General features: G+C 37.8%; 1 protein-coding gene across 1 annotated transcript in view; it reads left to right on the top strand.

Annotated features, from left to right (window-relative positions):
* Positions 1-1,817: 1,817 nt before the first annotated feature.
* Positions 1,818-25,016, top strand: part of MUC6 (mucin 6, oligomeric mucus/gel-forming) — a gene marked incomplete at its 3' end in the record, with an annotated part of 65,841 nt that continues 42,642 nt past the window's right edge. Inside the window, exons 1-5 of the mRNA XM_087704105.1 lie at positions 1,818-1,948; positions 2,795-2,830; positions 17,072-17,116; positions 20,527-20,767; positions 22,156-22,282. Coding sequence (XP_087560231.1) covers positions 1,900-1,948; positions 2,795-2,830; positions 17,072-17,116; positions 20,527-20,767; positions 22,156-22,282 — 498 coding nt within the window. The remainder of the gene's footprint in view (positions 1,949-2,794; positions 2,831-17,071; positions 17,117-20,526; positions 20,768-22,155; positions 22,283-25,016) is intronic.

Here is a 25,016-nt window from a genome sequence, read left to right as displayed (position 1 = left end):
GGCATTTGCACACTGGAAAATGAACTTCTGGTTTGCTATGCACATGCATACTGGCCAGCAAGTCTTCCAGTTACTGCCATGCATGTGCATGCAACATCAGTTGGCTGGCGCACATGCTCACACCAGAAAATGGAAGACCAGTTCTTCTAATTTCAGGCACTGTCACATGCATAAAGGCCAGTTGACCATCGTGTGCACATGTGTGCCAGAAACCCAGAAGAGGAATGGGAATGTCTCCATGTGCCACTTCAAGCATGCATGCCATACGTTTGCCATCATGGCCCTATACCATTTCAGACAAATGATGGTCCAATTTATTCCTAAAAACCTCAAGTGGAGTATCCACAACTTCTGGAGACAAGTCATTCCACTGTTTAGTTGTTCTAACTGTCAAGAAATTTCTCCTTAGTTCTAGGCTGGTTCTGTCCTTGAGTAGTTTCCATCCATTGCTTCTTGTTCTGCCTTCATGGTGGCTGCAACAACATGACCAAAGCCCTACCACCTTTTTAATGTGTACCAGGCTTTTAACATGCAGCTACCATCTCAACTTTCTTCATCAACCCCCTGCAGACGTACCATCTGGCATTGTGATCTTCACTGGCTTCAGATCCCACAAAAATGGACCTGGAAGATTGGCATGGAGCTATCTATCCCTTTTGACAACTAGCAAACAAAAAGGAAAGCTTGAACACTCAACTTTTTTTTCTCAAAAAGAAAATCTCTGCCCAGTTCTGCTTCATGAAGCTCACTGAAAAGAATAGGAGCTGCCCAAGAACATACCTCACATTCATTTGCACAGGATTTGGACAGAGCTATTTTATGGTGGTTTGTGTAATGAAATTGCATTTAATCAAACTGAGTTTTATTACACCATTATGAATTGAAGTATGTTCTCCATAATTATTCTTCAACAGACATCATCCTGTAAATAAATATCATTTCTCAGAGCTGAAATATGTTCCTTCCCACTGAGTGTGAAAGTATAAACCCCGAGAGAAAGAATGAGATTTTAAAGGAGATAAGGTCTAGTTCAATGGAAAGAAGGCACCTTGCTTTTTCTTTTCCCTCTTCCTTTCTCTCTCCCTGTCCTTATTTCCTGCTCATGCTATTGGTATTGCCAAAAAAAGCATTATTCCATTTTCAGCCAATAGCATGGATGTTCAAGAATTTTTTTGTAGTGTGCATTCTTAAGTGAAATTATCTGCTTCACATTTCTTGGATTATGCAGCTGGTAATGCGATTATCCTTTGAGTCTTGTTCTACTCCAAGCTCTGCTACACAGTTCTCAGCTCACAAGGTATGAAACTGCGAATATGAATTGAGTAATTGAGGGTAAATGCATACTTTGTGAAAACGTACCTTCTCCTGCAAATTCTTTTGCTGGTCTTCCAGGAAATATTCAGACTGACGTAGAGGCAGGCGGGAAAAATGGATGAATTAATGAATATATGGCAAGCTACTATGAAAGGGCTATAGAATGGCCCAGCTTTATCAGCTGCTATCAGCTTCCGTGAGTAAATGGACCTATATTTCTTCAGGACTCAGATCTACACTCTTATGGTAAATACAATTAAATGGGTTTTGAGTGAAAGGTTATAAGCCAGATCTATCCAACCAGGTTATAGTAAATAAGATAATAAAGTGAAAGAAGTTATTTCCCCCCTCTTTTTCTAAATAGCATTTCAGTGTGCTGAGCCTGATAAGGAGAAGATCCTGTTTGGCGGCCACCCCACTTTGCTCAGCTGTGGCCCTCTCAGGAAGAGCATAGGAAGAAGGGAGGGACTTGCATTGCTACATATAAAACATCCAAGCTTGAAGACCTGAAGCTAGAAAGTGGCAGCAGCAGAACTGTCCATTTTCAGCCAAGAGAGGTGGGAAGGGGGAAAAGGACTCATCACTATGATTTGGTTATTTCTGGTTCTCCTCTGCAACATCTTGCACAGCTCAGGTAAGCCAAACAGCAGCAGCTATCCCATAAAGAGATGCCATAGGTTCCTTTTCAGCTGTCCTGTTTTTAACATCAGAAGTCAAAATGTTCAAGTAGAGAAGGCAATGTAACAGGGTTCCATTCAACTATTCTAATGGTAAGGAATGTCCCCCAAACCATTTTTCTTTGACACTTTCAGGTGAACTACCCAAGTGTTAACATCAAGTCAGTCAGTCAGTCAGTTTGTCTATCTGTCTGTCAGTCACCACTATATGGAAAAAGTTAGTCTCTGTGTAAATCTATTGAAGCAATGTTGAATGATTGAACTGTAATGTCCTAGGCTTTTGCTCTTTGCAATTTTGGGAAACTATTTTCTGCTTTTCATGCCATTGAGACATGGGCAATAACCTTCCTAATGTATAAAACCTAGGATAACATACATGTTCTTGACTGAGAGTTAAAAGAGATAGATAGGCACATAAACAGATATGATAACACTATTCAGAATAATTTAATCTTCTTTTGATGTTGAGAATTTATCCAAGATATGCTTCTGGAATGATTATAAAAATATTTAATTCATATCTGTTAATTAAATTTGTCCTGTGAAATTGCCTTCAACTGTCAATCCAAAGAGCCACATTGTGCACTCCAGCAGTGAGTGGGCATTCCTTTTGCAGTGAAAACCTTCTTTATTCCCAGAATTGTAGATATACTGGAATTAATCTGCTTGGTTAATAGTTGCTAATGTTTCATGCAGATTTGTGACTACTCTAGTGACTACTATGAAAACGCTTCCTATTTTGTCTTCAGAGCTGCGTTATATGGGAATGGTTTCATAAATTATTTGTTTTCCTTATTTCTCAGATCAGAGCCATTTGGAACATTCAGACCATTTATTTGGTAAGTTTATGGAATATAAATTAGTCTTCTGAATTCTAAAGCATATTGAGTTTCACCAGTTCTCTTCTGTCTCTTGGAGTTTCTTTTGGTATTGTTATGGGTCTGTGGCACTTGAATTGTAAATGGCCTTGGTCATATTTTGGAGACTCATGGTTATCCTTAACCATGGTAAACCAGTGGTCATACTTAGTTTGGCAGCAGATATGGTTCTTGAGACAAGATTCCTGTTTGTGAATTCTTGATGTTTGTTCTTTTTCATCTCTTCCTCCTCATGCAGTTACAATTGGCTCTTAGGCCATAAAAAGCATTTCAAACATATAGATTTGGTTGTTTAAGTATTTTAATCATTTCACTCTGAAAATTCTATATTTATTTATTTTGCATGGTTTACAACATCTAATCCATGCGATCCATTTGAAAATACTGCATAATTATTGCAAAATGAACCAGTAAAAGTGCTCTATGATGAAAAGTACAATAAAGTTTTGATTTAAACCTCACAGTCTAATCTGTAATTATGCCTATGTTTATTTAGAATATATGTTTATTTAGAAGTTTCATAGATTGTTAGCAAGTTTTGTGTATCACATGTAATATTGCTTTGGAAGATAAAAAAATTGTATCTATCTGTTCTGGACACTAATTAAACTTGTGAGAAGTCTAAATATGGTCCATAATCTTGTGGTCAGACATGACTTCTATAAGGTAGCACATCTCCTCTAGTAAACGGTGCCTTGCCTGAAAGAGGTTCTTGATGGCTACAAACTAATTTTAGTATTGTTCAGCTAGCAGCATCTGTCTGGCATGGTATGCAAAGAGGAAATTGCTACCGGGAAACTCAAGAGCAGGTTGGAGTAGCAAGGCTCCCAAACTGAAATCAGACACATTAGTCTGTACCCCAATAAGGGCAGGTGGGATTACAAAGAAATGAAGGCGTGTTTCATTTGGCCAAAGCTTTGTTTGGAGATTTGGAATTTGATTGAAGAGGTAAAGCCATAATAAACCAAGTCAATGATATAGCTTCAAAATCAGGAATGAATTTATGGTGCAGTCCAAGAATTGGTGTATATTACAGAAACCCACACTTGCTCAATCAGTGAGATCTTTGGTTTCAGAGGAACACACTGTTCACTTTGACAGTGGAAGCCAGTAAACTTGCCTAAATTCAGGAAAATGCAAGGTACAAGGTACCTGACACCAAACTATTACCACTCCTGCTAATGTAATACAGTGCTGCTCAGTTCTTGTACAGTGCTGTTTTTTTCCTATCTTCTGGGTTCTCTTTTATTTTGTCTGGGCTAGATAGTTCATCTAGACAGCCATCCATATTGATACAGCAGCAAAGCATTGGCTATCTAGTCAATGGTTAGCAGCATCCCTTGCATTTCAGTAACCCCTTCCCTTCCTTTGGGAGAAAAAAATCAAGCTATCAATTTCCTTGCAGGAATTTGTCAGAAACCACCCAGATACTAAATATGACATTGCTAGATAAGAATCTGGACTTCCTACTTAAATGAAACCATTTAAAATAATTGATTGCCTTTTTCTCAATATAACCATGTAGTCAGTTCTTACAGCCACCGCAGTTTAAACCTACTGCTTCTTTCTAGCATTTTTTGATGGTTTATCGCACACTTGGCATTAAGGCTTGTTGCTAGTAACAGTGGGACATTGACATAATTGGCATTATTACCCTAAAAAAAGTCTCTAGAACCCAGTGTATGTCCCATACATTGTCTCTTGTTAGGTGATATTTTTTAGAATGCTACATGATTTTGTTCTTATCAGTTCTTTTACTCTGTGGGCACTTAATTCGGATATACTAAGTGCTGTCACATGGGTAGCATCTATGTCTCCATGCATTTTTAAATGCATTTCCCTGAGTGATTTTTTTTCTTAGCACCTCAGTAGATAGTAACAGTTTATCATAAATTGTAGGTTTGTATCATTCTTTATTTCTAGAGCATTCACGAGGTATTTAAAAATCTAGAAGTATGCTTAACATTCATCTAAGTTAGAGTTTGCTACTTACACGAAGAAAAGATTACTTCTGCCTTTCTTTCCCTCAATCACTTCAAATTACACATAACAATATTCTTTGAGATTTGCAATCCCTCAGTTGCATGATTGCACAGTTCTAGTTTCTTAACCAACTTATCCTGCTTGGGTATTTTTTTGTATGTGAAAATTGCTGCTTGTCTGGAATTAGCTGCATGTGCCTTATACATTTTAGCAATAAAGGATCAGCATATCCGACATAGTATCTATACTGTTAGTAGTTCCAATAATCTATTCTGGTCAGCAATCTGGCAAAACATACACATTCCATGGTGGTTATTGTGTTTCAATTTGTAGACAACTTCTGTTTTTGCATTTGAGGCATAAATTTCCTTCAAATCAACCTATGTTCATTCAAATCAATCTATCATGGCTTGTTTCCATGATCAGGCTTCATATTAATCTATTATGAGTTGCACTGGATTATGTAAAGAAGAATGGATGGGAATATTCTGCAACTTAAAAAAGCAAAGAATACCTTTAAAAGCCGCTTTTTCTGCTTTCTCTTTGGCTTGTAGACAGTGAGGTCAGATAGTAATATGAATAAGGTTAACCTTATCTGAGAGAGAGAGAGAGAGAGAGAGGGACGGAGGGAGAGAGAGAGAGAGAGAGAGAGAACAAAACAGATCAGATACATATAATCTAGCAATTTCAATAAACTTAGCCCATTCTCATAATTATCATTTCTTTAGCTACAGAAATTACTTTTTGCAGGCTGCAGTTGTCAGTGTTTAATGTTATTGTATCATTCACGTCTATTACACATAGTTGACCTAAAATTTATCTGGTCTTTCCAGCAAGCCTTTAGGAATGAGCATCACTATTACAAGAATCTGCAGGACAAAGAAAGGGGTGAGGTCAAGTAATAAAACATCTCGTGTGATGCTATAATACATGATTTATAGGAAAGTCAGCTTCTGTTCTCTTCCAGGCTCCCTGACATTATATGACTAGTTATTTTCATCGAGGACAGATTTTCTAGCTAAAACTACAAACTGCTGTAGATTAAATCTTTGACTCAGCATGGCAGCTATACAATCTCAAGAAAGAATGAAGCTGCTTTAAAGAGTTGCAAACCACTACTACGTGCATGGCTGTGTATTCTGCAAGCACTGTATGGTACTACATGGCCCTTAGCATAATGTCCACCAATACCTGTGATTCAGTGCAGTGTTGATTGCTCAAAATAGTTTCCATTTCCTTTAAATTTGGACTCGCCCATAAGTCTTTTATTTGAACCCTTTCGACTTTATTGGTTTGCATTTGGTTTTGTGCAAGTTTCAGATCTTGTTGCTAGCCTTTGTATAGCTTTTAGCCACATTCATTGTAAACCAGTAAAAAATGAAACACTTCCAAATATTGAAAAAATGAAGTTTCATTTAAAACAGCTAGGTATAGAAATCCCAAAACATACTCTTTAAAAAGAAAAAAAATCATATGGTCTAATAAACCATAGTTTGGTGCAGTCTTGATCATACTACACTTACTCAAAACAACTGAGAGCATCAAGCATTGGAAGTTGCAAAAGGCTATCATCTACTGAAAGGAATGAACATTTCATTTGTTCAGTTGTTTCAAACTTCTCCAGGTACAACCTGTTCTATTTTTCTTGGCTACTGATCCTTTTGTTTCAATTACTCCATACTGAAAGATTCTTCCTAACTGTGGATTTACATTTGGGACTGACAGTGTTTTTTAAGCCTTATATTTAGGGTTCCAATTTCTTTGTGAGGCCCTGTACATACTTTTTCCATGCAGTGGACTAAGTTCATTGTAATAGACACTTCTCTGCTATTCAATTGTTTGTCTGACTTTGACATGTACATAACTCCTATTTTCTACTCTCTGCTGAGATATTGACTGTTCAGCATCTTGGACAGCACAGAATATTTCTGCTAAAGCTTGGTCAAAAGTCAATTGCAGTAGTCAGCTGAAATCAAGTCAGACTCTGAAAATTTATGTAATTCAATTCTAAAAATCACATTTATATCAGTTTCTAGATCAGCTTTAAAACACACCAACTGATCTGCAAAAAGATTTTCTAAGACTTGGTAGCATCATCGTGGCACACAAGTGTCCCTGGAAAGAAATGTTGTCAAATACAGGAAATGGCTGCAGAATTATCTCTGGTTTTATATTTGAGCCATTCAATTGTCTTAACAGGACAATTATAGCAATAGTACTTAGACTTATATACCACTTCACAATGCTTTACAGCCCTCTCTAAGTAGTTTACAGAATCAGCATATTTATCTTAACAATTTGGGTCCTCATTTTACCCACTATGGAAGGAAGGCTGAGTGAACCTTGAGCCTGGTTAGCTTCAAACTGCCAAATTGCAAGCATCCGGCAGTCAGCAGAAGTAGCCTGTAGTATTGCACTCTAACCACTGTGCCACTTCGGCTCAATTATGCTCTCTGAAGTTATCTTTCACATGGAATTATGCCTAGATGCCTTCGGGAATACTGATGATTGCTATGAAGCTCTGTTTACTTCGCTTTAACCTTGATTGGGTAGGTGATTTTAGCAACTTTTCATAGTAGGCCTACATAACAAACAGACCATGGGCAACACACAGCCCTCTAATCAGCCTTGTGCATCACCCCAGTTTTTTTTAAAAAAAAAAGCTCAATAAAACCACCACCACCAAATGTCACCAGCACCATGAAGGCTCTGCTACAACTGCCATACCAAAAGGTCACACTGCTGAGCATCTCCCATGACTGCAGATCTCACCTGACACTGCTAGCTCTATTTATGCCACCATTCCACTAGCCACTGAACAGTTGCTTGGCAAGGAGCTTTTATTCTGTGATTATTTTTAATTTACCAGTTGTATAGGCCTAATTAAGATTCCTTCTGCCTATATTAAGGCAGTTCTGAATGTCTTAACATCTGTTCAGCAACATCTAAAGATAAAATTGTTCCCATCATTGAAATAAAGCCTTTTGGGAAATGCCTACGATCAATCTGTCCCTAAAATTTCATTCTTTTGTCTGTCACATGGTTTCTTAGGCAATTACTTAACACAGAATATATTTCTTAGGTCCCGAGTCCTTTGCCAAAAACAGGCCTGCTCATACACCAATTGCTTTTGCTGAAAATCTTGTCAAAATATTCAACAACATTTATCAATATAAATCAATGTTTCTATTTATCTATCAGTATCTTTTCTCAATATAAAAATATTTATCCTTATCTGGAGTGGCAACAGTGAAGGTGAAAGATTTAAGCATGTGAACTGTCTATGGCCTCGTGCCACTCATGGGGACATACACTGTGGTTTCTTCATCTGTGTTTAGTTTCATAACATTTCTGTACCTGAAACATCTCTGCTTCTAATTATGTTATAAAGCAACCCTACTAAAATCAATGCCTTCTACTGAGAAAACCTTGCCTCTGCCTTCAAATGACAACAATAACAGCATTTATCCACAATAACTAAAATGCAGTACAACTATTTCAGGCCTATTCAGAACAAAATAGTTCAACCTGCTCTATTTTTCTTGGCTACTAGTCCTTTTATTTCAGTATTCCATACTGAAAGGTTCTAATTGCCTGTTTACATTTGAGACCGACTGACAATATATGGGTTGTTGTCGATCTTAGTGGCTTTTTTTTTTGGCTTCAGTTCTTGAGGTGGGGAATGTTTTTATGATCTACAGAATTGTCTTCTTCCACTAAATGGGGTCACATTTTGCCACAGCAGCCTCAGCTTGAGATCACAAAGTATTTGACAGGCATGACCCGTCAAAACCGCGGAGGACAAAATCGCGCTCGACGAAAGCGCGCATTTGACATCATCACAGCGCGACGAAAAAAATTAAAAATTGAAATAAAAATAAAATTAAAGCAAGCCGATTCACATAAAGGTAAGGGTTAGGTTTAGGGTTAGGGTTAGGGTTAGGTTAAGGGTTAGGGTTAGGGTTAGGTTTAGAGCGTTAGGGTTACGTTTAGCGTTAGGTTAAGGGTTAGCGTTAGGTTTAGCGTTAGGTTAAGGGTTACGTTTAGGGTTAGATTTAGGGTTAGGTTAAGGGTTAGGGTTAGGGTTAGGGTTAGGGTTAGGGTTAGGTTTAGGGGGGTTAGGGTAAGGTTTTCGCTTTATTTTTACATTTTTCGATCACAGCGCGATGTTTTCGTCGCACTGTGATGACGTCAAATGCGCGCTTTCGTCGAGCGCGATTTTGTCCTCCGCGGTTTTGTGGTGGAACCTTTGACAGGAAGACACTTGAAATGAGATAAGAATGGTCTCTTGAAGCTATAGGACTGTACAGCCAGACCTCAATGTATGACCACAATTGAGCCCCAAATTTATGTGGCTAAATGAGAAATTTGTTAAAATTGAGTTTTCTTGCTCCATTTGTTAAGTGAAACACTGTCATTGTTAAATTAGTGACATGCTTGTTAAGTGAATTTGGATTCCCCGTTAACTTTGCTTGTCAGAAGGTTGCAAAATATGGTCACATGATGCTGGGAGAGTGCAACCATCATAAATGTCAAGCATCCAAATGTAAGTCATATGACCATGGGGATGCTGAAAAGGTTATAAATGTGAAAAATGACCATAACTCACTTTTTAGGTGCTGTTGTAACTTCAAATAGTCACTAAGCAAACTGTTGTAAGTTGAGGACTATCTGTATAGGCCCAGTGGACATAAGAAGCTATATAGGGCTGTACAGCCAACTGGATTTAATGAATTGTTATTTATTTATGTGTTAAATTTGTTTGCCACTCATCTCACCATGAGGGAACTCTGGGCAGCTTATAATGTTAAAAAGAAGAAAGCAATACCAAAATCATGTACCGGTATATAGATTGATTTAATGAAATGGATCCCCACAGGTGAACAATGCAAAAAAAAACACCCCACCAAGAATGTAGGTTGCAGTTTACCTCCAAAAGAGGAAAGAGTGATCTGGGAACAGAGGTAGGTTCCCACTGGTTCGAACCAGTTCGGATGAGTAGGTAGCAACTTAGCTGTCCACGCCTCCAAACCAGTTCTATCACAGTGCTATAGAAGCCAGCATCTTTTTTTTCCTTCTGCACATGCCCAGAAGCATTTTTATAGCACTGCACATGTGTGTGTAACGCACATCAAGCACATGCATGAAGCATGCACGGACCCGCAGCGCATCCCTGAGAGAACTGGCAGTAGCAGCAGCCAGAACCCACCCCTACCTGGGAATATCAGATCTCTAACAAGGCAACCATTTGAGAAATCTACCACAGAAGTGAATGAGGAAAATTTATTTATTTATTATTTATTTATTAATTAGACTTATATACTGCTTCATAGGGCTTTCATCTCTCTCTAAGCGGTTTACAGATTTTTAGCAAATTGAGTCAGCAAATTGCCCCCACAGTCTGGGTCCTCATTTCACCCACCTCGGAAGGATGGAAGGCTGAGTCAACCTTGAGTTGGTGAGATTTGAACCGCTGAATTGCAGATAACAGTCAGCTAAAGTGGCCTGCAGTACTGCACCCTAACCACTGCGCCACCTCGGCTCCTACATATCAACAGGAGTGAGGAGAGATAGAAATCCAGGTTCCCACATAACATCATTTTCACTTTCAGTGGCTCCTGTGAGAATGGCAAGACGAAACTCAGAGCAAATAAATAAACGGCATCTCACTGATGGAGTGAAACTAATAATGGCAGGAGGAAGACTAAAAGGCAAATGGACAGGAGACAATGTTTGGACAGGAGGAGTTATGAGCTAAGAGAGAAAATACATGGGCAGGAACAGCAATGCTGAATCTGAGTCTCATAAAACATAATTTACTATTCAGTTCAGACTGGGGATTTCCAGCAAAGAGTGTTCAGCAACTTGTTCCATAAATGAAGGAAAAAGTCTATGAATGATCCAGAAAAAAAGGGTCTGGGCATATTAAGACACAGCATGGATTCTTTACTATAGGATTTCTGTTTGTGAGTTATAGTCCTCAACTTAATCAAAGTTATGATAGAACCTCTCCCAAAAGTACTTATGACTTGGTTCCAAAGTTCTGATGGCCACCCTTCTCCCCCCAGTCACTTGACCTCATGTTGGACTCTTGGCAGCCAGTTGACATGTATGGCCATTTGCAGTATGTCACGGTCACATGACCATGATTTTTAACATTTTTGCTGAATACCAGCATTTATTTCTGAGGTTTTTTTTTAATGTCCCATAGCAAACAACATATTCATTTAACCAACTGTGCTGTTGGTTTAAAGACTGTGGATTCACTTAACAACAATGGTGATTCACTTAGAAGAAGTGCAAGGGAGTTTTTAAAAAGTGTAAAAAAAATAGAAAAGAAAGAAAACAGATCAAGGTAGCTTCTGATTGTCTTTACAGCAACTCTAAACAAAATTATAAATTTTCCTGTTGCTCTGTGGTTACAATCTAATTCTTTTTTTCTATAATCTATTCTTAGTCATCAAAACCATAAATCATAAGTTCTTCATATATACAGGTGAAACTCAAAAAATTAGAATATCATGCAAAAGTTCATTTATTTCAGTAATGCAACTTAAAAGGTGAAACTAACATATGAGATAGATTCATTACACGCAAAGCAAGATAGTTCAAGCCGTGATTTGTCATAATTGTGATGTTTATGGCATAAAGCTCATGAAAACCACAAATCCACAATCTCAGAAAATTAGAATATTACATGCAATCAATAAAACAAGGATTGTAGATAAAACAATATCGGACCTCTGAAAAATATAAGCATGCATATGTATTCAGTACTTGGTTTGGGCCCCTTTTGCAGCAATTATTGCCTCAGTGCAGCATGGCATGGAAGCTATTAGCCTGTGGCACTGCTGAGGTGTTATGGAAGACCAGGATACTTCAATAGCGGCTTTCAGCTCTTCTGCATTGTTCGGTCTCATGTCTCTCATCTTTCTCTTGGTAATGCCCCATAGATTCTCTATGGGGTTCATGTCAGGTGAGTTTGCTGGCCAATCAAGCACAGTAATCCCACGGTGCCTGAACCAGGTGTTGGTGCTTTTGGCAGTGTAGACAGGTGCCAAGTCCTGCTGGAAAATGAAGGCAGCATCCCCATAAAGCTCGTCTGTGGAAGGAAGCATGAAGTGCTCCAAAATCTCCTGGTAGACGGCTGCGTTGACCCTGGACTTAATGAAGCACAATGGACCAACACCAGCAGATGACATGGTTCCCCAAATCAACACAGACTGTGGAAACTTCACACTGGATTTTAAGCATCTTGCAGTGTGTGCCTCTCCATTCTTCCTCCATACTCTGGGTTCTTGGATTCGAAATGAGATGCAAAAGTTGCTCTCATCAGAAAAGAGGACTTTGGACCACTGAACAACAGACCAGGTCTGTTTTTCTTTAGCCGAGGTAAGACGCTTCTGACATTGTTTGTTGTTCAGGAGTGGCTTGACAAAAGAATATGACATTTGAAGCCCATGTCCAGGATCTGTCTGTGTGTGGTGGCTCTTGATGCACTGACTCCAGCCTCAGTCCACTCCTTGTGAAAGTCCCCAACACTTTTGAACGGCCTTTTCCTGACAATCCTCTCCAGGCTGCGGTCATCCCTGCTGCTTGTGCACCTTTTTCTTCCACACTTTTCCCTTTCACATAACTTTCTATTAATGTGCTTTGATACAGCACTTTGGGAACATCCAACTTCTTTTGCAATTACCTTTTGAGACTTTCCCTCCTTATGGAGGGTGTCAATGATGATTTTCTGCACAACGGTCAGGTCAGCAGCCTTTCCCATGGTCTCTCAGTCTGAACCAGACTGAGAGACCATTTAAAGGCTCAGGAACCCTTTGCAAGTGTTATGGCTTAATTAGCTGATTAGAGTGGGACACTTTGAGCTTAGAATAGTGTACCTTTTCAGAATATTCTAATTTTCTGAGATTGTGGATTTGGGGTTTTCATGAGCTGTAAGCCATAATCATCACAATTACGACAAATCATGGCTTGAACTATCTTGCTTTGCATGTAATAAGTCTATCTCATATATTAGTTTCACCTTTTAAGTTGCATTACTGAAATAAATGAACTTTTGCATAATATTCTAATTTTTCGAGTTTCACCTGTGTATGTGTATATACAATATATGTATGTATGTATGTATGTATGTGTATGTATATGTATATGTATATGTATATGTATATGTATATGTATATGTATATGTATATAGATATAGATATAGATATAGATATAGATATAGATATAGATATAGATATAGATATAGATATAGATATAGATATAGATATAGATATAGATATAGATATAGATATAGATATAGATATAGATATAGATATAGATATAGATATGATATAGATTAGATATAGATATAGATATAGATATAGATATAGATATAGATATAGATATAGATATAGATATAGATATAGATATAGATATAGATATAGATATAGATATAGATATAGATATAGATATAGATATAGATAAAAAGTTTGTAAAGAGTCTTCAATCAGCAATAAATGTAGATACTGTTTTTTCTCTAATCAAAGAAATCAATTTAGCCATGTCAGCAAGTTCCATTATTTTCAGCATCCATTCCTCCATTGCCTATGCCAAAACTTTCCATCTTTGCACGTATAATAATCTCATTGCAGTTTTCTTGTACAAAAACAAAGTTTCATGACTCTTTTCCAACTTTTTGTTCTCCAATCCCAAAGAAAACCCCTCTGGTTTCAATTGTATATTAATCTTAAAAAGCTCTGAATATGTATGTGAATCCACAGTTTTCTAGATTTTTCATATGTGTACTAAAGATGATAAAAAGTCCTTTCTTGTTTCCATTTCCAGCATAAATTTGAAGTGCCATTATACATTCTAGACAATTTTCTGATAAATCAGACATATATCTATACTATATACCATTAAAACTCCTGTTTATTTGTGTATAACCTTTAACTGGGCAAAACCATGCATTGTAGGGCAACAGTTTTGAACCATACTTCAAATGGACTAATTTACATAATGTGTCCAAAATCCAGAACCCATGACTTGCATTGAATTGAAATATGGCAAATTTTATAAAATATATTTTGACATGAAAATTACTATAAAACATTTTATGACATGACACAAAATGTCATAAAACATTTGTTGGTGTTGATGTTTGACTGCACTATGCACCATTCCATATGAACTATTTTCAAGACAGGTAGATCTCTGAAAATCTCCCTTAATTTTTAAGAACGTTTCCAGTACATTTGAAAATGTTGAGGAATCTGTTAAGGAAATATCTCCGCAATAATGATGGGGTCATTGAATTTCTAGTCATCTTAGAAAAATTATATTTAAGATTATAACATAATGTAAACTTCGATCCTCTCAGCCAAATATTTTCCCATTGTTCCATCTGTACATTATGACCAATTTTTGTCCTTTTTATCATAATCTTTCACTCCTTCTTCTGTTTCATAATTCATTAAAATCTATACATTTTAGTCATTACATGTTGAACATCTGTATACAATTCTATTTCTAATTCAGTCTTGTGATGATCAAAATCATAAATGATTTTGCCAACTTTAAATCTTGCTAACAATTTTAAACAAGAGAAATATTGGCATTTATGTCCTTCTGATACCAGTTCTTTTCTTGGTTTTATTTTAAATTCCCCTTGAGAAAATCGTAATATCTCACAATAAGTTAACCATTTGTGTTATTATTTTTTGTCAGTAAGATGCTTTTTGTGCTGACAGTCACAGAGGTGCTTTCAGGCTCAATCAGGATTTGTGTCTATTTTATATTTTCTATGTGGCTCATATAACATAATGTTTTTTTTAAATCCATATTGACTTATCGCCACAAACATCCATGCCATCAAATCTTAGGTCATGTTCTTCTAATTCTATTTCACGGTCATACCAAAACCAAACAGCAAACTGCAAAATAAAAATTCAAATCAGGTAGACCCAATACTCCTTATTCCTAGCATCTTATAACATCTTATATTTCATTGTGATTTTTTCCCCTGCCACGCAAATTTATATGTATCATTCTGCTACTGTTTAAATGGTGTATCAGTTGTCAAAACAAGTATTGTCTGAAACAAAAACTTCATTCTAGGTAAGGCATTCATTTTTATCACAAAATTCTCCACAGCAAAGCCAGTTTTAATTTCCTCTCTTATGACATATATTTTAACTCCACACCACATCTTAACACAATTATTTTGAAATAGTGTATAGTTCATAGTTGTCATAATGATACCCAAATGTTTTGTCTTCCTCTGAAATTTAAAAGTTTTGACTCATCAGCTGGTTGATCTTCTGTTTTCATATTTTTATTAACTTCTTCATCTTCTGTTTATTAATCTTAAAACCTTTTAAAGCACCAAATTCTTTAAATTTGTCCATTAATATCGCAATTCCCTTTAAAGGGAACCAACACCAAGTCATCTGCAAGAGTACGTAACTTATACATTAATTACACATTTATTTTTTAATCATTAGCCCCACAATCCTCTCATATCTCTATTTAATATTAGTAAAATAAAGTAAAATAAACAAGAGAAGGGACAGTGGGAATCCTGTTTTGTTTTATGCAGTGTTTCTCAATTTCAACAACTTTAAGTTGGATTTCAATTCCCAAAATTTCCCATCCAGATTTCAACTCTCAGAGTTCTTCATGCAGGCTAGAAAATCATGGAAGTTGGTTTGTGCATCCTAAAATAGATGAGGTTGAGAAATACTATTCAATAGGATGAGACTGGAGCTATGAGTCCGTAACTTGCTAACCAAGACTTGAAAAGTTAGAAAATAACACATAGAACTAGGCATTTTGAAAGGGTCTCATTATGGTGGTATCAGATGGCCTTTATACATCTAATAAACTGTATTGCTTTCTAAGGATTCAGATTTTTCAAAATCCAGACCAAGCCACATCCCACTTGTTTTTGAAATCGTAACATATTTCAAAGTCAATATGGTTCTAAATAAAACTGCATATTAGATTTTAAACCACTTTCAAAAGAACTTCATGAATGAAAATCCCAGGACATAAATATAAAATGCTCATTATTTTCATTCTCAGGGAAGTTATGTATGTAATATATAAGCTATGTCACAATACCTATTGTGATTTAATACCTGACTTAACTATAGGGAAGTACTTCAAAATTGAAATATCTTCCTCAAACACTTAAATAGAAGTGGTAACTGAGACAAAATATCAAGTTATGCCTGTGGCACAGGGAAACAACTGTTGGGTTCTAAATATATGCATGGCTAATCCACTTTAATGGACAAATATTTTTGAAAATAAACAAATTCAGACCTGGGGTTGCAGGATCTTAATGCATTCATAAATTAATAAATAATGTGTCTTTCATAACATGGAAATCTTAGTAGATGCAGGGTTTTTGTCTTCTAGAACACCATGATGAGGAAAATATGTGACATGCTGTTTCTAATTGTTCCATTCTTGTGTCTCTTAAAATATTTGAATGAGCCAACAGGGAAATTATATTTTCCTAGTCCTTGAATGACAAGATGATATAATTTTCCACTGCATCAATCCATCCTGTGCAGTTATATGCCTAAATGAATACGGTGTAGAATTTAGTTATGCACAATTACTGTTTCCCACAGAACAATCTTGCGGTGGCTTTTTAACTCCCTGTATTTGCCTTGGCGATAATGAAGAGGCACAAAGTGACATAATGATGTAAAGCAGACAGGGTGGAACCCTGGAAATTCTTGACCTGAATTAAGCTCCTTTTTATATTAGAATGGTTGCTAACATCTATATTAGTCAGTCTTTCTTTTTCTGCCAATTTTCTTTCTTAAATAAATCCTGAAACTTCAGTTTCAGGATATTATGTTATATTATGTTATGTTACATTACGTCACATTTACGTTGTGTTGTGTTACATTATTATCCTGGAATATACTATTTATTGTTATTAGATTATATATTCATGGATATTTCAGGGAATTAGATTGAGTCAAAAATAGTTGCAAATCATAGGGTCATCATGAAAATTCACTTGCTGTTGTGACCCAAGCCTTCTCTAAACCAGCTCTGTTCCTAATGCCTTGGGATGACAAGTCCCAAAGTTTCCTGTTCCAACTGGAGAGCATCAAATGGAAGAAGCCATTTCCTTTCTTCTCACATGAAACATAGTCATACAGACATGTAAAAACACAACCCATACTTCTCTTTTTTCTGTTCTTGCAGTAACCCATTCAGAAGGGCAGAGAAGTCTAGATGAACATCACTCAGGTATTTATGCTTCCATTTCTATAAAACCAGTATTTCAACACACGTATGTATGTATGTATGTATGTATGTATGTATGTATGTATGTATGCATGTATCTATCAACGGTGGGTTGTAGGCAGTATGCCCCGGAGCCAGCCTGGAGCACCAGATACTGTTCCAGTACATGCTCTGGAGGGCCCACCCACCTGCCCGAGCTCCTTACTGGTGTTTAAAGGCTTTGGCACTTCCGTGCAGGCGCATGGCACATACAGCACCTGCATGATGCTCCGCGGAGCAGCTGGAGGATTGCTGAGCATTGCGGAGGCACTAAGATGCATGTGTGCGCTGCATGTGTGTGTGTGCGCGCTGCGAGCATTCATGAAGATGCTGCCAGTCCCCTTTCAATGATACTGGTTGGAACGGGATTTGAAACCCACCACTGATAGATAGATAGATAGATAGATAGATAGATAGATAGATAGATAGATAGATAGATAGATAGATAGATAGATAGATATAGATATAGATATAGATATAGATATAGATATAGATATAGATATAGATATAGACATAGACATAGACATAGACATAGACATAGACATAGACATAGACATAGACATAGACATAGACATAGACATAGATGTATGTATGTTTTCGTAGATTTTCACGGGTGTAAATATTCTGCTCTTGTTGTATTCGGGTCTTTTCTCATGTAAGATTGAGATTGTCCATTTCGGCGAGGTCTAACTCGCCATCTTCAGGCTGGGTTTTGGGCTTAAAGTATGGTCGGAGTTGCCATCCCTCTATAAATCTTGGGGGGTGGAGGTGGAGTGCTGGCTTTGTTTCAGTAAGTGGAATGATTGGTCGTGTGGTTGTATCATGATTGGTAGATTGGTACTGATTGGTGCTGACTGTGTGTCCGTTGTTGTTTCATGTTATAACGGCCTGGGTGGTGGGTGGGGCTCGTTTGTTGACTAGGGCTGGTTTCCAGATGTCTGGTAGGTGGGAGGTATCATCACGTTTATTCATGTTGTGGGGATGTTTTTCTATTTCGATAGCTTTCATAATTATTCTTTTGTTGAAGTGTTCAGTTTTGGAGATTAACCTGGTTCCTTCAAAATTAATTTCATGTTTAAGGTTCTGGAAAAGGGAGGAAGTTTTTTTTCTTTTTTTCTTTTTCTGTGTTCTTGTGTTCTGTGATGCGTGCATTTATTCTCCTGCTTGTTTGCCTATGTATGTTGCAGGGCATATTTTGCATGGTATTTTGTAGCCTCCTCGGTTTTCTAGCTGGATTTTGTCTTTGGGGTTTCTTAAAATGTTGACTATTTTTTGGTCAGTGTTGAAGGCTGTTTTAATATTGTATTTGTGGAGAATTTTGCTGATTTTATCTGTGGTGCCTTTGATGTAAGGGAGGAGACTGATTCTGTTGTCCTGTTGTGTCTTGGTTTTGGGGGGGAGTCTCCCTTTGGATTAGATTGGTAATTGTTTTTCTTTGGAATCTGTTGGAGATTAATACATTAGTGAGAGGGTGTAATTCAGTTTTCAGGTGGTCTTTATCGGCTAGGTGTTTGGTTCTGGAGATCAGGGTCTTGGCTACAGAGTTGATCTGTGCAGGGTGGTGATGGGATTGTGCATTTAAGTAGCGTTTGGTGTGTGGTTTTTTTCGGTAGATGGTGTGTCCTAGGGAGCCATTGGGATTTTTGTAGATTAGGACGTCCAGAAAGGGAAGTTGGTTGTTTGCTTCTATTTCCATGGTGAATTGTATTTTGGGGTGTAGGTTGTTGAGATGTGTGAGGAAGTTGTCCAGTTTTTCTTTCCCATGTGGCCAAATCACGAAAGTGTCATCATCATATCTAAGCCAGAGTTTGGGTTTGTGTTCAGATTTATCCAAGGCGTTAGTTTCAAAATGTTCCATGTATAAGTTTGCGATGACAGGTGAGAGGGGTGATCCCATGGGTGCTCCTTCTATCTGTTTGTATCTTTGTCCATTATAGATGAAGTATGTGTTGGTTAGGCAGTGGTTGGTCAGGTCCATGATATGTTTAGGTGAGTTGTGTTTGTTCTAGATAGCTGTCAAGGTTTCTTTTATAAGCACTTGGGTGAAGAGGGATATGACATTGAAGCTCACAAGTAGGTCGCTGGGTTGTAGGTTCTGTTTCTTTATTGTTTCTATGAAGTGGAGTGAGTTTTGTACGTGTGAGGTGATGGATTCTGTGTAGGGTTGGAGTTGTTTATCCGAAGCTCTGATCGCGCTTTGCTTGCACAGGCACGAAGCCAAAGGCACCAGCCTGAAGATAACGAATGGGACCTCATCGAAACGTCACCATCTTACATGGGAAAAGACCCGAATACGCCAAAACCCCTGTATATGTGTGTGTGTGTGTGTGTGTGTGTGTGTGTGTGTGTGTGTGTGTGTGTTTCATGCAAGCAACTTACACCAAGAAAACCTGATTTCTGTGACCGGCATTACTGATACCTCAGCAATGTCTATTCAAGTCTTTGTATTGTAGTCAGGGCTCTGAAAGACTAGAAGCAACTAAAATAGGACTTGCCCAGCTTGCCTACCCAGCTTATTGGTACAAGTGCTGGTAACTGAAAAAGAAAAGTTAAGAAGTCTGCATTATAGCCGCCACTGCAGCTAATTCTGTTATCATTTTTTCTTCAACTTCCATGGTCCCGTAATATACATCTGATTTCTCTATTGGTGCAAGTAATATACACCTCTCCTTAGTGTACACAAAATTATTTAAACATTCATTGCCTTTGAGTAACAGTTAAGATCAAGTACAGCATATATAGTTTCCCCCATTCCAAGAAGTAATTCTTTATTTTTCATTATTTAGGGATTGGGGTTGGGGGTTGTTGTTGTTGTTTGCATTTTATTAAAATTAATTTTGAATGTAAAAAAACAATTGTTTTGTTTTTTTAACCATTTCTTTTACCCAGCCTTCATCAACCCATTCCTCTGCTCACACACTTAATCCTGTAGTAATCAATTACACCTTTTTCAGTTTTTTGCCCGTCCCTTTAAAGCTCAGCCTCCTTGAGCCTTTCTGTTCTTGTTTTCCCTTACTACCATCCTTATCTATAATATTCAAGCTTAACTTGCTTGTTTCTACAAAAGCCAAGGTATCCAGCTCTCCGAATTTTTGGATGATTTCCATCCTTGAAAAGATTATTTTATAAATATTGGAAGGGGCTTTGTTTTTTATATGGAAAACTTCAGTAAAATTTCACTTGGACAAAATGCCTGGGCATTGTGCCTTTGCATGTGGTGGATCATAGCCTTGAACTTGAGATGAGAAGCAAACAAAAGAAATTTAAAAGACAATGAGAGTAAATGAGAGTAAAGAGAAAACAGTATCTAAATAACTAGTTAGATTTCTAAAGCCTCATGGAATCTCATTACATTACTATTTTTTTTCTTTAAGCTCTGGACAAAGGTTCTTGTTCCACCTGGAGCACTGGCCACTTCTCAACCTTTGATCATTACCTGTATGATTTCTCCGGGACTTGTAATTATGTCTTTGCTACCGTCTGTGATGAAACCTCTCCAGACTTCAACATACAGTTCCGTCGTGGTCTGAACAAAACAATTGAAAGAATTATCATTCAAGCGGGCCCGAACACTATTACCGTTGACAAAAGTGGCATATCAGTCAAGGATTATGGGTAAGCATCCAATAGACAAATGGTTTTGTTCTGCTGCAAGTTAAAGTTTATTTTATGAAGTTGAAGGATTATGGCAACCATCCTATATGGGAGCGCCTTCTCTTTGGAATGAGCTGCCCCAGAGCGTTGCATAATCCCCGACCTCCAGTCCTTTCGGCATGCCCTAAAAAGTTTTTTTTTCAGCAAGCCGGCCTGGCCTGAATAGAATAAATTAAATTATTAATTTTAAATTGTTAATTTTAATTTAATCCTAAATTTGATTTAAATTGTCAATTGAAGGTTATTGGATTTCCTATTTAATCTTTTTTAACTTTTGTCTTATGTGTTTTTATCTTGTACGCCGCCCTGAGTCCTTTGGGAGAAGGGCGGCATATAAGTCCAATAAAACCAAACCAAACCTATATGTAGTTGTGCCCTTGGGCTTCAGCTCTAATCTAATGTGTTTGTAATGAATCATCATTAAAATGCTGGGAAGCTGCAGCTGATGCTGAGAAGGGCATTTGTGCTGTATCCACTTTCAGTGGAAGGTGATCCCATCTCTCATGATGTATCAGTCAGAGGTGGGTTCCTACCAGTTATGCCCGCTTCAACCCAACCAGCAGTGGTACACCGGCCTGGGGTGCACAACTGGCAGCGAACCAGGCTGGACATGGCCCCGAACCAGTTCCCAGGTTGCTGCCACCACATCTTTCTTTGGAGTTCTGCGCATGCACAGAACAATTTCCATTGAACTGCATGTGTGCGTGCATTCAAAGCATGCACACAAAGCGTGTGCATGAGCGAACTGGCAGAAACGCCGGCTGAAACCCACCCCTGGTATCAGTTTTGGCTAACTATGAGTAACAAGAATGTTTGTGTACATGTTGCCAATCATCTCGTCACATCATAAGCTCTGCCTGCCTGGATACATGTAAAATATCATCAGGCTGATATATTTGACACCCAAGAAGACACCATTGGATCATAGGTAAATAACATTTTAAAGCATCACCTTTTCTTTTTGGGCCTCCCAAAGACGAGAAGGGCAGGAAATCATATCAGTTTTTCTTTATACACATTGTGCAGTGTCATTCTGAGGCCTCTAGGTGGTTGTGAGCTGCAAGTGGCCTGAAAGCCATAACTTTATCATTGTCCAGTGGGATATCCCACTCATGATAATAGAGGTAGTCCTCACTTAAAGCATAATAGGGACCAGCAACTTCACCATTAAATGACACAGTTTTAAAATGAAAAAAAACCTCATGTGACTGTACCCAATTTATGACAGTAGTTCGTCCGTTCCAGCTGCAGTCATTAATTACAATGTCAAGGGACAATGTCAAGGGACAATTTTCTGCCAGATCCCATACAAGTCCGCAAAGTGTCTAAAAGTATATGTTTGTCCCTAGTAAAATCCAAATGCCGTATACTAGTAATGGAATTCAGATTGCACCATTTGGGCATAATACCCGTTTAATATCCAAGCGGAAGGAAATGGAACTTGCTGTTTTCTGGAACAACGTTGACTATCTCATGGTGAGTAAAGTTTTTATTTTTCACAGTGATTATGATTTGGGAAGTCTAAAAATTCCAGGCACATGTTAAAGAAATTATTCTGCATGTGTTCTTTGGCTTTGATTAAAATACTGAAGATGGGACATGGTAAAGCCAAAGGGTAATGATTTTAACAACCATTATTTTAATTAGATGATTTAATGTACTTTATATGTATAGTTTAGGCAGTGCAAGGCTGCCATTCTTAACATGGCAGAGGAGGGGGAAAAATCTCTATTTGAAGTTCCAAAAAATAGCCTGAAAAAGGGTAAGGAACCAAGATATTCCAAGAATTTTTTTTCACATGTGTATTTAATTTGTTCGCCTTGCATAGATTCTTCTCAAAAGCTTGTTTGCAAATTTCAGTGTAAGCTTTCTGATAATTTCTGCAGCTATTATATTCATTCATTTATTTAAATTTATATTTTAAGGTTACCCAACTCAAGATTTTTTTAAAAATAAAAGTGCATTGCCTGCAACCAAGCAAGAGAGAATAAACCTAACTAGAAAAATAAGCTAATACTGTAACTAAAATAGATATACATATCAGGTAGACACATTGTTATTGATCCCGGAACTTGGTAGGGTTGGGGTACTTTGTAATTCCCCAATGTGGTATTCAATAGCACCATCCTGAGACCAGGATATTGAGGATCCAAAAACTTGGCATCATTGGTGAATTTTGAGTACCAGGCAACAGAATTGGTTTCAAACATTAATTTTGTCTTTTCTGTGTATAATCCAGTCCAATTTCTTGCCATATCTCCCTCTTCCCATCATCATTCAGATGTTACTACCTGCCTTATTTTCCACAATTCCCTTGTCCTCCCACAACCCTCCCACTATCTGTCTCCCAAGTCTTGAGAACTACCTAACATAATCATCTCTGCAACAACCAGTCAACCAATCAGCTTCAGCTAATCACCTGCCCACAGAGTCTCCAAAAACAGATTCTGTCATAGTGCCCTCACGTGTTCCAAGGCGTGTCAGACTATGTCAAAGGATTGGCATTAAAAGGGGGTAGAACATGGAATTATCCTGCAGGTCTCTGTTTATAGTCTGCTTTACATACTTCATCTATATGTGGCACCATTTGGACAAAATGATGTACAAAACATCCTCATTCAAAAGATTGGTACAGATAAAGTAAAATAATTAAACAAGCACAGTAACTTCACTAACTCACCCACCATACCTGTCACCCATACCAACTCATTTAAATCTTTATATTCCCCTTTTTCCCATCTCTCTCATTTATTTTGCTTTCTTCTCTATTTTTTCCTCCTCTACCTTGGCATTTGAGAGAAAAACAGCTTGGGCAAAGAGATTGGTAACCTTCCTCTGCCTTTCACTCCTTTCTCAAAAACCTTCCAATTAGTGTGTGTGTGTGTGTGTGTGTGTGTGTGTGTGTGTGTGTGTGTGTGTGTGTTTGTGGACAAGAGCAAGGAAAGCCAAAAGTAAAGGGCCAGAGGCCAGGATGGTCCATTACAATAACCACAAGCAAGTATGAACTACTTCTCACAGAATGAAATGGATGGCTCTTCCTCCCTTACAATGGCAAGACAAGATGCAGGATTTGAACCTTGGGACTGTGCAACAGAGAGGGCATAAAGCAGGGGTATATCTAACATTATGGATGGTTCGGAGAACCTCCAAATACCACACCTGACTGGCCCTGCCACCCCACCTCACCCCTTCCAGCAGTCTCCATGTGGCCAGGTAAGTGCAGGGCCCACACGGAGACTCAGGAAGGGGGGAAATCAGGCCTCCTGGAAGTTCTGGAAGGCCAAAAATGGGCCCATTTCTGGCCTCCGGAGAGCCTCCGGAGCTAGGGAAGGCCGTTTTTGGCCTTCCAGAGGCTCAAGGAAAGCCTCCAGAGCCTAGGGAAGTCAAAAATGCCCCCTCATGCTATGGTGAATGAGACTGACTAGGCCACACCTGTTGCTGAAATTTTTGAAGCTCACTTCTGGCTTAAAGCATAGATTTTGCATTAGCTACTGTTCTATCATTATTAAAGACTTTCCTAATACTTATAATAAATAAATTTCAGCAGGGCAGTGTCCTTGGAATTTCTGGCTGTCAACCTTCTAGTCTGAATGAAGCTGGCCAGAAGTATTGCAAATGAAAAATAGCAGAAAGTGGGGGGGGGGGGGGGTAAAATATGTTTTTATTTTCGTGGACACCTCCATACAAACACACACACTCTTACGAAGACTTCTATTCCAAATGACCTATTCTTTAAAGCAACAGTTACTGCACTGCTGATGTCAACATTTAGATAAATTACCAAATTTCACTCATTGTTTTAAAGGTATCATTTAAAAATCTCTGGGTACATCCAATAACAGTTGACAGTCATAACGAAAGAAAAACCCTGCATTCAACAGAAACAGGAACATGTTGAGACTTGAAATCTGAGAGGCACCCCATAATGGCTCTCATGGGCTGCTCTAAACCTTCTTCAAGAATAGTAAAATAGACCTTCTGAAAATACATTATCGGAAGTAAAATTGATAACTATTATATAAAACGTTGCTCTTTATTGTAAGCTAGTAATGAAAAAAAAAAACATTAGGAGATGAAGAGAGAAGATTAGTTACTATTTAAAACATCCCATCTAATTGTCCACTATGGACCATGTCTTGGATGACAACATCTAATTTGAATAGTGTTGCTAGTTGGAATATGTTCAAGCAATAATGCAAGGCAATAATGC

Source organism: Thamnophis sirtalis, unplaced genomic scaffold, assembly GCF_051295495.1.
Source record: "Thamnophis sirtalis isolate CommonGarterSnake01/CBP01778 unplaced genomic scaffold, rThaSir2_p1.2 scaffold_1, whole genome shotgun sequence".
Taxonomy (NCBI): Eukaryota; Metazoa; Chordata; class Lepidosauria; order Squamata; family Natricidae; genus Thamnophis; species Thamnophis sirtalis.
The sequence above is the reverse complement of the archived record's forward strand: the minus strand, read 5'-3'. Positions and strand labels throughout refer to the sequence as shown.